Raw genomic sequence first — 13,952 nt, 5'->3', positions numbered from 1 at the left:
TCAGGATGAGATGTTCACACAGTGGAGAGGAAAAGGCAGCTAGTGTTTTCAAAAGAAGGGGGGAGAGGTTAGCATCCCTGCCCAGCAGTGCAAGCTTTATGCTGTACAGCGCATCAAATCGGTGTGCTAAAGAAACTCACGCTCTTGTTGTTGTTCTGTGAGAGACTTGGAAAAAGACAGATGTTCATGCATCTGGACATATCTTACTGTGTCTGTGTGTTCCAATGATTATTTCCCTTACTTGGTATGAGTACAAAAAATTATTATAGAACTGTGTGTGTGTGTGTGTGTGTGTGTGTGTGTGTATATATATATATATATATATATATATATATATATATATATACACATATGCACTGCCATTCTGTTTACTTGAAATGTAATTGTTAATAAAGAGGAAGCTAAAACAATCTGTTTAACCATACAGTCAGGTTACACATGTAGTAAAAAAGACGTAAAGGGATTGACTTCTGTTAACATTTAAACATTTAAAAAAGAATTCATGAAGCTAAGATATTTACAAATTAAAAACAACTTTTTATTATTATTAAATTAAATATACATTATATATTATTATTAAATATACATGTATTTAATATTAGAAACACTCAAAGTAGTAAATTATAGATTTGAAAGAAACCCATTTACAAAGTAAATAAAATGCCATGTTTCATTTTTTAAAAATATTTTATTTAAATAGCGCTTTTAACAACAGATCTTGTAGCAAAGCAGCTTTACAGAGATCTGGGGCTGAGCCTATTTTGAGCAAGCCAATGGCAAAAGTGGCAAGAGAGTCGTGAGGTAGAAACCTTGAGAGAAACCAAGACTCAAAAGGGAACCCATCCTTCTCAGATAATAACAATAATAAGCAAAACGGGGAGAAAAAAACAATAAAACAAAACTAAATTAAGAGAATTCTGCATCAAAGTAAAGACATGCATTCAGAATGTTGTCATGTTAAAAAAAAGAATTATGAAATTAAAGATAGACTGAAACAAAATATAGTGAAGAATGCTTTGCTTTTTTATATGAAAATATATAATTTTTTACAGATTTTACAAAGAATTGCTATTTTAAACTTGAAAATTACATAAGAATCAAAAACAATACCAGATAAATTTAGTAAATAAAAAAAATAAAGACATTAATGAGATCAATTTAGCAGTGGTGTCAGGCTGCATGTGTAGACTAAGAGGTTGTTCATACCTTTTATATCTGGATATCTGGATGTATATCAGCCAGATTTCTTTACACTTTTTTACTAAAATGTGTTTCCATTGTGATCAGATCTGATTTAGTTATCTGTATAAAAAGTTTACTTGCTGCAGCCGCCCGTTTCTCACCAAGGTGGAACGCGGTAGAACAACAGATGGTTCTCACAAATAGCGCTTGTAATTAGAAAATGTGGAGGACTGTTTCAACCACAAGGAAACACTGCAGGACACGAAAAATGCTTTTGTTGACACTTGAGTGTGTTAACACCTGACTTTTTTATGTGGATAAATGAAATCATAGATCGAGCTCTGGAATACTAACGTTAATACTTTTTTAAAAGAACTGGATTTAGAGCTCAGCTGCTCAGTATAGACTGCACATATATGCACATATGCTCCTTGCTTATCTGTGCTCTTGTAAATGCCTGTGTGTGTGTATGTGTGTGTGTGTATGTGTGTGTGTGTGTGTGTGTGTGTGTGTGTGTGTATGTGTGTGTATGTGTGTGTATGTGTGTGTGTGTGTGTGTGAAATGAAGACTTCTGTTCCTGTGGGAGCTTTATGTAGAGTAGAGAAGTAGAAACCATTTCTCTGCCACAGTAGCTGTGTGTGCGTGTGTGTGTGTGTGCCCTTGGCGGCTGTGTTAAACCTGTAATCATCTTGTCTTGCTGGCGTGGACTCAGTACTCACACTGTGCCAGAGAAGCAGTTTGTTCTCACACAGATTTACCAGCAAGACCAGGCCAGGTGGAGGCCTACGTGCTGTTTCTGCTTAGTGTCCGGCCAAAGAGCAAAAACACACATGAGGGAACACCCACACACTTTCGCTTTCTGTGTTTTTCTCGCTCAGCTCGGCTCTGATTCGTTAGAATTAACTGATGTTCTTGTTTGTTTTTAAGGAGCTGGCTCAACAGGAGTACATCCACACCAAGGGCTGCGTGGGGCAGTTTGAGAAGTGGCTTCAGGAAAATTTGATTGTGGTGGCTGGCATCTTCGTGGGTATTGCACTATTACAGGTAATGTTTTGTAAAGGTGATCAAAGCTGGTCCTGCGTAATATGTTATTTTATATGAATAAAAGAAACTGTTTGATCACAGAAGGTACATGCGATGCCACCTGCTGGTTAGATAACTGTAATTACACAAAACCAACATTATGGACAGCCGTGAATGATGAGGATCCAACATTTGGAAATGTGTACCTATATTAAGCTTAAGTCTTTAGCAGCAAAGAAACACTCCAACATAACTGCATACTTACCTTCACACATTAATTGTCATACACTCTTTAAAAATAAAGGTGCTACAAATGGTTCTTTGAGGGATGCCATAGAGGGACCACTTTTGGTCCCATAAAGAAGCATTTTTGTGATGTGGGCATGTGAAGAACCTTGACTTAGAAGAACTCCCTCTTGACATAAAGGCTGTTCACATTTACCCTCCACATCTCTACTACAGAAATGTTTTAATGGAACCAAAAATGGTCCCTCTATGGCAAACCTCAAAGAGCCTTCTTTTTAAGAGTGTTTATATGCTAATATAGTATAGTATATAAATAATGCCATACTTGTGCATAGTGAGTCAGGTTTTAATGAATATATTAAACACATTGTTTCTTTGTTTAGAAATTAACGACAACATCTACACAAGTAATTTTCAGAAGAACTAACTTGATCAAACAAGTGTTCCTGTGATAATGCTCAAAAAGCACTGAAACTTCAGTGCAAGTAAATGGATTTTCAAATTCTTATTAACTCCCTGAGCACTTTATTATTCAAATGTATGTATATTCAGTTCAGATGTACTTATTAAGGGCTTTTCACAGTAAAAGTTAATTTAAATAAACGGGATTTACAGAGATTCACGTCCGACCCTCTTTTGTGCAAGCCAGGGGTGACAGTGGCACACTGGGAGAAAAGAAACCCTGAGAGGGACCAAGACTCAAGAGGGTGTAGAGCCTGTATAGCAGAACACTGGTACAGCTCCTCATTTAGGAGGTGGTGTTTTTCTGTGAGAATGCTTTCGGTGCATTTTGAGCCTGTTAATACCAGTCAGTGTAAAGTAAAGATGCACCAATTGCAAATCCCTTGGCTGATTTAGTTTTCCCATTTTCCTTACACATTTTCCAGACATATCTACTGACGTCCCTCCAATGTTTCAAGAATGTCTCATAAAAACTCAAAATAGCTTAAAAGTTGTAGACTGTTCCTAACACTTGCCAATTCAGATTTTGGCCAAGTCTCATTTTTGGCTGTTGTAGATTTGAAGCTTGTGAAAGATTTTACATCTATTTGATCTAAAACATGTAACAAATATTAATGCGGAAGCGTAAATATTCGTGTCAAACGCCGTATTGTAATCTGTGGCTGATGCTTCATACACCAATAATTCAACCAAATACACTTACCAGAGCTTCCACTCAATCAAGTTTGAAAACGTTCAACCCCAGCTGAAAAGATCCGCTCATCATGTGTCATTTTTAACGAGGAAACTAATGACGCGAGAGTTGAACTGAACAGCAGTGAACGCAGGGCCAGATATACTGTGATTAAAATTGATAATGTTGCTCATGTATAGACTGACTGAGTGGGAAGAATTAAGCATAAGAAGTGTTCAGTGATGTGATGTAATGTGTTAACATAAAGAAACGCTCTGCTTTTCAAAACTCATCACCTGACTCATCGCAGGTCAGACCGATACACTCCGCCGCTGAGCAGTGTGCTGCGGCAGACATGCAGGGTCACACAAAGTTTAAATGTTTTTAAGTGCGACGCGCTTCGGCCAAGACAAACTAGACTTTGGTCCATTTTGGAGACACTTCCAGACATGTTAACTGCCCTCCTGATGGCTGTGCTGAAGCCCAAAGAAGATTTCTGAGGGAGGCTGAAGACCAGCAAACGCTCTGTTAAAAGGTGCAGGTGGAGATTTGATAACGCTACCGTTCAGAGCTGACCGAGCAGCACCGTGACTGTGAGAAAGGTCTATAGGGAACCGTTGTGTACGGCAAAGCCTTGTGTGAACAGTTCAGGCTGGTGGAGGTGGTGTAATGGTTTGGGGAATGTTGTCTTGGCACAGTTTGGGCTGTTAATACTAATCATTGCTTGAATGCCAGAGCAGTGCAGTATAGTTGCTGATCACGTTCATCCCTTCTTGACCACAGTTCACCCGTCTCCAAACGGCTGCTTCCTGCATGATAATGTTTCTGGTTCCATGAACATGACAATGTGTGCAGCGTTCTTCAGGGGCCTTCCCAGTCACCGGATCTAGAATGTGGTAGAATGGCAGGTTCACAGCATTAAGGTGGTCCTGAACAGTCTGCAGGAACTGTGTGATGCAATGCTGTCCACATGGGCTCAAATCTTGTGGAATTTTGAGTCACCCCAGAATTTAGAGTCACCCCAGAGCTCAGTACATTACTGTTTTCATGGTGATGTACTTTTAAACCATTCTTAGGATCTCTTGAGGCACTTTTAAACCCAGTTCACACTCATCTGTAATCTAACAAGGCTTTAAAAATGCCAAAGCATCCAGGGTCTAGTAAAAATGTAACATTTGCATTATGAACGTACCAAGTAATCACTGCCAATTGTTGTCGAGTTATCATGCCACGATGAGTTGAGTCTGCTTTGGGAGCAAAGACAGGACCCATTATTACTATGTGTTTAGTATTGTGGGTTGTAAGGTACAGCATACATGTGCTGTACAATACAGTAAATAAACACAACACAAAGCTGTGATCAATCAGCACTCGCTCAGTACTATACTCTGTATGTCTAAAAGTTCGTAGACACTTGCTTCTCCGATGTTTCTTCTGAAATCAAGAGTATTAATAAAGAGTTTGTCCTCCTTTGCTGCAGTAAAAGCCTCTTTTATTCTATGAAAGATTTGCAATATATGTTGGAACATTGCTGTGAGGATTCGATTGCATTCAGATGAGGTTAAGATGAAGATTGAGCTGTCTTCGTGTAAATGACACACATACTGATCTGGCCATTCAGACAGCATTCAGAATTTCGCGAGTACATGGAAGTGGCCCAAATCGGAATAGAATATGTTGCATTTGTTGTGTTTTTTTAATGTTCCCGTTTCAGGTTGAGCGCACTATTTTTTAACTGACTGCATTACTGTTGTTTCTCTATCTTGTATCTGTGCAGATCTTCGGTATCTGCCTGGCCCAGAACCTTGTGAGCGACATCAAAGCGGTCAAAGCTAACTGGTGACCCCTGGCTGTCCTGGAGAGGTGAAGTCGAGCTCTGCGGGTGACATTCGTGACCTCTGTGTCGTGTGGGTTGCGAAAGAGCACTGTTTACACGCCCACAGAGTGGAAACCCCTCTCACAGCTGTTCTCTGGAGCTTTATGTAAGCTGATGTTACAAAAATTGTGACATTCTCTCTCACTCGGTTTGTCTCTGTTTGTCTTTCTTTCTGTTCTTTTGTCTCTCCCAACACTTTTTGTTTCCGTATTTTTTTTTCCTTTATTATTTTTTTATTATTATTTTTTTTTATGCAAGCTCTTACAAAGAGCTCCCATACGGAAATGAAAGGCAATGGATGTGGAGCCTATTTATCGTCCACGTTAACCACTCTGCACATTCTAAAACTCTTCAGTGGCCACTTATCCTCCTGCCATCAACCTGTGGAAAACCGTCCTGGTCCTATGCACCTGCAGAAGACTATTGAAGCTCACTCTGACTTTTAAAGCTCACGGGGTGAGGAAGAAAAAAAAAATGGAGCTACATGAAGCCTTACTGCAATGCACGTCATTGGGAGGGGGATTTTATTCCAGCATTTACCTGTTCTTCTGGCTGTCAGTCACGTTGATTGACAGGTGGATCTTTGACCTTTGACACTGACTGGACTTCTGTTGCACAGAGCCATCCAGCCAGAGTCTTTGTACTTGAAAACTGACACGATGCATTTATTTTTGCAACTTCTACCACTACACTTAGGGAGATGGAGCAAGTGGACATTGTGTGTTTGTAAAGCTATGCGTTTTTGCTCGATTTGTTTGTTCATTTATTGTTGTGGTGTTTGTTTTTTTATTTTAGCCAGCAAGGAGAGATTTCTTAGCTAATATCCACGGAGTCTTGCTTCAGATATATAAATATATATATTTTTTCCTATGTTTTTTTCCTTTGGTTTGGCTAGAAAATAATAGTGATATGCTCTAACTTCGGCTGAAACATTAAACGAGTCCTGTTACGACATGAACGATGCTGCTTTAACTCTTAAGATTAGTAGACTGCTACACTAACTGAGAGAAACCTACAGTGAACATAAACCGAGATCCCACTGAAATAACCAGAGCCACCGCTTACACCTCGTTCATCATTAATTATTGCTGCCTGCCCTGCTTATACTCACATGCATGTTCACGCATGCAAACACACATACATTCATGCACGCATCTGCATATGCACACCTGCGCCCCTAATTTTGCCAGGCATCTGTGCATAATAGCGCTGTTTTTAGAGTCACCCCAGAGCTCAGTACATTACTGTTTTCATGGTAATGTACTTTTAAACCATTCTTAGGATCTCTTGAGGCACTTTTAAACCCAGTTCACACTCATCTGTAATCTAACAAGGCTTTAAAAATGCCAAAGCATCCAGGGTCTAGTAAAAATGTAACATTTGCATTATGAACGTACCAAGTAATCACTGCCAATTGTTGTCGAGTTATCAAATTGTGTCGATTGGTCAAGTAAAAAAAAAAAAATTACCAACGCTGTGAAACCTGGTCAGCTTATTCAAAGCTAGAGCACATCAAGTGAACAAACACCAACTGTCCAAACTTCTGTCCAAGTGGCTTGTCCAAACTCCACACAGCCTGTTCAGACTCCTCCAATGCAATGGAAAGTCTCTTGGTCCTGTCCAAACCCCTTCACCATGATGGTCCTTCGACCCACAGTCTGATCAAACTCCTCCATGGCGATATATATATAGTCTCTTGATCTGCTGTCTGCTCAAAGTGTTCCACAGCAATGTAAAGTCCCTCTGTCCCACAACCTGTCCAAACGCCGCCACTGTGATATGAAGTCCCAAAACTCATGGCCTGTCCAAACTCCACCACCATGACCTAAAGGCCCTCAACTCATGGCCTGTCCAAACTCCTTCATTTTGATATAATGTTCTTCAGCCTGTGGCCTGTTCACACTCCTCCACCATGATGTAAAATCTCACAGCCTATTTAGATTCTGTCAAGTCTCTTAACCTGAGGCATGTCCAAACTGCTCCACTGTGTTTTAAAGTTTCTGGACCCTGTGCTCATCATCATACAGCAAAAACAGTGACTGGTAACTGCAGGTTTTGGCTCTCGCAGACCAAGGTGTAAAACGTGTAGGTCTACAGCTACAAAAACTAAACCAGCTTCAGTCGCTCGGGCAGCTAATGTACATTTGTTTATGTGACTGGTGAATTCTGTTACAGCTGATGATGAAAAAGGGTCTGAATTCATTGAGCGATTCATGTGTTTTACTGCCATTTAATTAAACTATGTAGTTCGCCCCAATACAGTACAACACTAACGGTGGGATTTGGGATTGTTTTGGCCACAGAATGCCCTCTCTCTGTGCTGTTCACATTACAGTGTTTACAGCAAATTCCCCCTCCATTCACACAGGCCTTTTCTGGACAATCTAAAGTCAGCGGCAGAAGTTAGAAAGTGGTTGTTCATTGCACAATGTCCGGTCAGTGTGCTTTGGCTTTAAAACTCAAACCACTGGCATCCAGCATTAAAACCAGTTGTAAAACTTCACACTCTAAAAATACACTGCCTCGAAACACACAGTCCACCAAAAAACACCCCTTCTTTTATTTTGAATGAGTTTGAACTGGGATTTACTGTGAACATTTAATAACTGTGGGCTTCAGCTTCAACCATATCGCTGTTCAGATGCCTAAGAATGGGTTTGTGTGTGCGCCGCTTATCAGCCAGCACACAACAACCCTGCATGCATGACTAGTGGGACTCAAGAACACTTCCAAATGTGTGTGTGTGTGTGTGTGTGTGTGCTGCCCATCAAAAGTGTGGGGTCACCTAGTTTTCTCATTCATTTTTCAATCCAAATCCTTTTCCAACAAAACTAAAGAAAACACTTTCAGGTGTTCACCCACCTTCAGGTCAAAAGAGAGTCCAGTTGTTGGAGAAGAAGAAAAAACTGCAGGTAAAATGTTATTTACTAAAACAAAGGCAAGTTGCACCCACACTTTTGATGTGTCTGTGCTGTGGCGCAGTCCTCCCAGCTACACTAAAGGACCTGTGTATATATTCTCAGGCATTTTCGCAGGGTTTCTCTATAGAGCCATTGAGGATAAAGGGTTTGAAACCGTGGACATAGGAGATGTATGGGTAGAGTTTTATTAGCTAATACGGCTGCATGTCGCCAGTCTCTGTGAGCGAGTTGAATATCCTGCATGTAAAACTTCTGTTTCTGACCTGTTAAAACTAGGGGTGTACCGATCACAAGGTTTGTAGCCAGTTCTGATGAAGTATTCTTTACAATTACTGATTGTTGTCTGTTTACTTGTTTAATACTATTGTTGGTTGATATTTATCAAGCAGTGTTTTGTTTTTGTTTTTTTTTAATAAGAGGCATAAAAAGACAGCACGATATATAGGATTGTAGTGACACATATCCGATTCTGGGATTAAGATACAGATTTTATGTTGAAAATATGAAACTGAAGAAGCTATCATTATATACTACAGAGATCAATTTAGCTTGACAGCCCTTAACAAACTAAGGTTGTTTTCACACCTGCACTTTTTAAAACTGTTAAATTAGATTCTGCTTTGTTTTCACCCTTGGTTCGATTTATTTTGGCATGGGTGAATACAGTAATCGCACTCAGATCTAAGTGGATCTCAGTGCATCTAAACTACCATACCGAGACCCTTGAGAATAGGTGGTGTTGGTCCAGTCCCAAACAGACTCTGCAGCGGTTTGTTTGTTGTGAGAATGTGATCTGACCTCGATTTTGCCCAACTATCAATGGCTGCCAAAGCCAGGTTTTAACCTGATAAACTGCTCAAATAATTAGCTACTACAGCTACTACAGCCATCGTTGCTCCATGTTAAACTGCACAGAAATGAGCACTAGTCCCGAACACAGGACCTTATTACTGTATTTACATTTCTGCTCCCACCCCAGACAGGTCCGACCAATAAGCAGAGAGAACTCATGCATGGTTCTCAGATGCACTTGGATTTTCCCAGTCTGAAAACAAACCAAACCAAGGGGAAAACTGATTGAGATCAGAGCAAACCAACTACAGGTGTGAAAACACCCTAAATATCAAAAGGTCATAACCATCACCAAAAAAAAGTCCAGTCATTTGGATGTGGGTGGGACTCTGGCCCTGCCCGGCCAATTTCCTCTAATAGGATACCTAGTTTTGACCACTTACAGTAGTTTCTAATAAATAGGTCCAAGGAGAAGCATTCAGGAAAGGACAAAGGGTGTATTAATAAGGGGGTTGAGTTTCTATTAACCTTCCAATGTTGTATTGCTGATATTACACAGGTTCTTCATACAGTAGATCACCACTGTCACACAAAGTTTTTATTTTTTTTTTACATAATGTGAATCGGACAGTTGTTCTTTACATTACGTCAGAATTTCATGATGAATGGATCAGTAGAAATGCCTCAAAATGCTTCCTTACTATTTTTTTTTTTTACATTGATTCTGTCGAAAGTAAAGAAAATGTTTTCCATCTCCTGTAAAGTTGCCGTTTTGGAGACACCTAATTTAGTTTATTCACAAGACTGCGAGGCTACATACAGCATAGCATTTAAAGCATCGCACTTGTACTGAGCTGGTTCGCATTATTTATGTCATAAAATCACAACACAGGTCGGCCTGAATATAAATGAATTCTGATCGTACACCCCTGGTTAAACCTCGCTGCTCCTTTTGGAGACTGTAGATAGAGATTTAAAAGCTTTTGTGTGGATTGAAGTCTTTTGTGTTGGAAAGTCCCGCACCGTAGCATCAGTAGTGGTTCTAGCACTCAGCCTTTCTATAGAGGCAGAGGCTTTTTATGCAGACAAAAAGACAGATTACATGCTATTCAGAGACTATGTTATTCCTCTTCTGTATTATTTTGGGGTTTTTGTGTAGTCGAGTTGACTTCTCTTTTTCTTTCTTTTTTTTCTCTCATAATGCAGTGGCCTTGTTCTCTTACTCTCTTTTCTCTCATTCTTTTGAACATCATATCATTCCCTTGTGGAAAACGTGTGCATCATGAATGTATGACCTGCGTCTCTCGTCTCTGCAGAGGTCATATCCATCGCAGAGGTGACCAGCCATCTTGAAAGGAAGTTAATGAGAGTGAAATCTGCTTTATTGTCCGTTTTGTTAAAACAACAGATCAGACGCTCCGTAAATCTGTCCTTCTTTGAGATATCAGACATTCCGTGTGAATGTGTTTACTTATGTTGTTTTCATTGAAGTGCATTGTGCTTTTGGATCAGAGGCTCTTTGGCTCCTGGTTAAGAAATGTGTTCCGATGGTTGATGTAAAAACCATGAGTCTTTTTGGGACGTCTGTGGATTTTGAAAGCACATCTACACCTGTGGGGCTTCAGCTACACTGCTAAATAACGGTGCCAAAAAAAGGTTCTTTGGAACGATACCATAGAACGCTTTTGTTCCCTTTGTGTTGAGTATTTAAAAGTACCAAAAATGGATATTGGATGGTGTTGCCTAAACCACCAGTCCTCAGGAACCCCCCCAGGTGGTTCAGATCTTAACTCCAATCCAACTCGCAATGTATAGAGAGAGCAAAAATGTAGATGTTCTGGGGGTCTAAGGCCACTGTGCTAAAGAACCTTTGGATTTTGTTCTGATGGATTTTTGTTTGAGCCTTTCAGTTGAGTTCAATAAAGAACCAAATGTTGGATAGTGTTACCTCAAGAGCCTTTCAGTTGAGTTAATCAAAGACCCTAACATTAAAAGGTTGGATGGTGGTCTCTAACAGTCCTTTGGTTCCCTAAAGTTCCCTAAAGAAGCTTTAAATTCACTGTTTAAAAACCACCCATTTAAAGTTTGAATGGTGTTTCTTCAGGGACCCTGCAGATGGTCTGGATTTTTGCTCCAACTCGCCTTGCAACAAATACAGAGAGAGCAAAACTTTGGGCCTTTGGGGGGGTCCCTGAGGATCTATGTGAGAACTGCTGCCCTAAAGAACCTTGGGTTCTTGTGTTCTTTAAAGAACCACCCATTAAAAGCTTGCACAGTGTTCCTTAAACCACCAGCTTTTAGGTACCCCCAGATGATCCAGATTTTTGCTCCAACTTAACTTGCAACACCTAAAACTGTGGTTCCTCTGGGGGTCCCTGAGGATTGATATGAGAACCATTGCCCTGAAGAACCGTTCAGTTGAGCTCTTTAAAGAACCACCTATTCGAAGGTTGGATGTCATGTGTCTTCTGGTAGCTCCCCAGATGGTCCAATTGTTTACTCCAACCCAACTTGCAACACTGAGAGATGTGTAGACCTTCTAGGGGTTCCTAAGAACCAATGATCGGGGAGACCTCATCCAACCTTTGAATGGGAGGTTCTGTAACCCCTTATGCTACGTGACTTTTATTTCACCCTAAGGGTTACTAATCAGCAATTTCATGCACACTGGCTGAGCTGTACCTAAGCTAAAACAGTCGGGGTAAATAAAAAAAAAAGAAACAGGAACCACCGGTGGTTCTGAGACCATTCAAGGTTTAAGGACCTTTAACAAACCATCTATTCGAGTGGTTCTTCTGGTAGTATCGCTCTAAAGAACCCATTTTGGCACCTGTGTTTAAGGGTGTATGTGCAGATTCTGTCAGCCACACTAATCTACATACAAAACACAGTTCAGTTCTTTCAGGTCAGTACATGTTGGGGTGAGTTCTATAACTGATAAATGCACATGGAGAACGCCTTAAAGGAAAGGGTTCTGCCGAATGTTCACCTGCCGTAACACTTGTCACTTTGCAGTGGTTGGAATGAGAAAGTTGAAAGCCTTTAAAATGTTTGTTTACATCTCCCCCCCGTTATTTATTTTTATTTTTTTTACACAGACAGTTCAAACATTCCTGCAATTCATGCTAATAAGCAATTAAAACGAATTGCTACCTGTTAGCATTATGCAAATGATGCCAGTTGCCATAATGCTTATTGGTACCAATTAGCTTTCATTCACTGTTAGCCATGTTGGCGGTTGTGATCTAACTGCTCTTATTTAACATTCCCCCTTTTTGATTAATTCAGAAGTGTCCCGATGGAAAGTTGGAGTCTACCTCATCGTGTAGCAATCTTGCTCTCATATCTGAGTGTTACATTCCCCCACCTGTTTACCCAAACTTTCAGTGTTCAGAAACATCGTTGATCGATTGAAAGCAATCGGAAAATGCATTCCTCAGCAGACTCACGTTAGTTAGACATGAAAAAAAGTGTTTTTCTTATTTTTAATAGTTCATCCAAACAGCCCACTAACATGTTAGCTGTTTTAAAAGAAGAAAATGCAGATGCAATTTTACATTAGCAGTGTTGGCTCAGTTAGCAAGGTTAGCAACTGTTTTATACCGCAGGTTTTAATTGTGGATTATCTTAATTCGGGCAGATTGTCTTTCGCAGAACCACATTTTAGTGATATTTCGGTCAGATGGCCGTTTAAACTGAGGAAGCTAGCTACTTGGTACCATGTTTTTTTTTTGTATTTTTTTGGTTTTATTCATTCAGCCACACTACATAGATGTTAGCATAGGCCAAAGTGATAGTCAGGGTTGACGCACTGCAGCGCCACAGTAGGCTTAGCCAGTTAGTTACGTGAGCTAAACTTGGGTTCAACTCACGGTGTCCTTATCAAAGGTTCTTTAGACTAAGCTCTAGATTTAGAGCTTGATTTGAACAATTTAGCCATTGAAGTGTGCTTCATAGTAGAGCCCTTACTCTTGTAGCGTTCGTCTCCCTCTCTGTGATTGTACTAATCCAGCGTAGTCATGCCTTTTGGAAATTATGAGGGAATCAATCTCTCTCTTTCTCTTTCTCCTTCTTTCTCTTTCTATAAATAAATAAATAAATAAATAAATAAGAGTATGATTTTAAAATAGCAGAAATGATCCTATCGATGCCTCTGCTTTTAGAAGAGGGTCTTGTTCGTTACTCTTTTTTTTATTATTATTATTATTATTTAAGCATCTCTTTATGACATTCTCAACATGACTTGATTGTGGGACATGGTCTGTTACACTGTATACTATGTTATGAAATATGCTTCTTTTTCATATCAAATAAAAATGATTTATGAACTTGTAGGTTATTCACTGATGTAGTATTTGTTTATGACTTATAGTGGAAATAGTTTTTCATGGAATTCTTGGATTTGATGGTAATTTATGGGAATTTCACTGTGGTGAAGTGAACATGCTTCCCTTTGTGTTTTGCTTTTTGGGGTCTTGTAAGTACAGTCGTGAATTATTGGATTGATAGGCAAGATTATTTGGAACAGAGCTTTAAAGTGGAGTCCAAATTCCAATAAGGCTGTGATTTACTTTCTACATCTGTGAAGATATGAATAGAATCTGTTATTCAGAGCCTCTGCCCTGACAAGAGGCTCAGCTGCACATTTATGGCTTTTGGCCGCCTTATCCAAATTACAATCTAATCATTTTACAGAGCTAGAGTAAAGTGCTAGGAGCCTTGCAGGTTGTGGTATACAGTCCATACACGTGTTGTGAGAGGTGTGTGTGTGTGTGT

The 13,952-nt window shown here is 39.8% G+C and overlaps 1 protein-coding gene across 1 annotated transcript in view; it reads left to right on the top strand.

Annotated features, from left to right (window-relative positions):
* tspan17 (tetraspanin 17) overlaps positions 1-13,498 on the top strand; it is a 51,037-nt gene extending 37,539 nt beyond the window's left edge. Inside the window, exons 7-8 of the mRNA XM_072674304.1 lie at positions 2,111-2,227; positions 5,365-13,498. Of these exons, the coding sequence (XP_072530405.1) occupies positions 2,111-2,227; positions 5,365-5,430 (183 nt within the window). The 3' untranslated portion in view covers positions 5,431-13,498. The remainder of the gene's footprint in view (positions 1-2,110; positions 2,228-5,364) is intronic.
* The last annotated feature ends 454 nt before the right edge of the window (positions 13,499-13,952 follow it).

This window comes from Salminus brasiliensis, chromosome 2, assembly GCF_030463535.1.
Source record: "Salminus brasiliensis chromosome 2, fSalBra1.hap2, whole genome shotgun sequence".
Classification (NCBI taxonomy): domain Eukaryota; kingdom Metazoa; phylum Chordata; class Actinopteri; order Characiformes; family Bryconidae; genus Salminus; species Salminus brasiliensis.
This window is presented reverse-complemented; position numbering and strand designations above follow the sequence as displayed.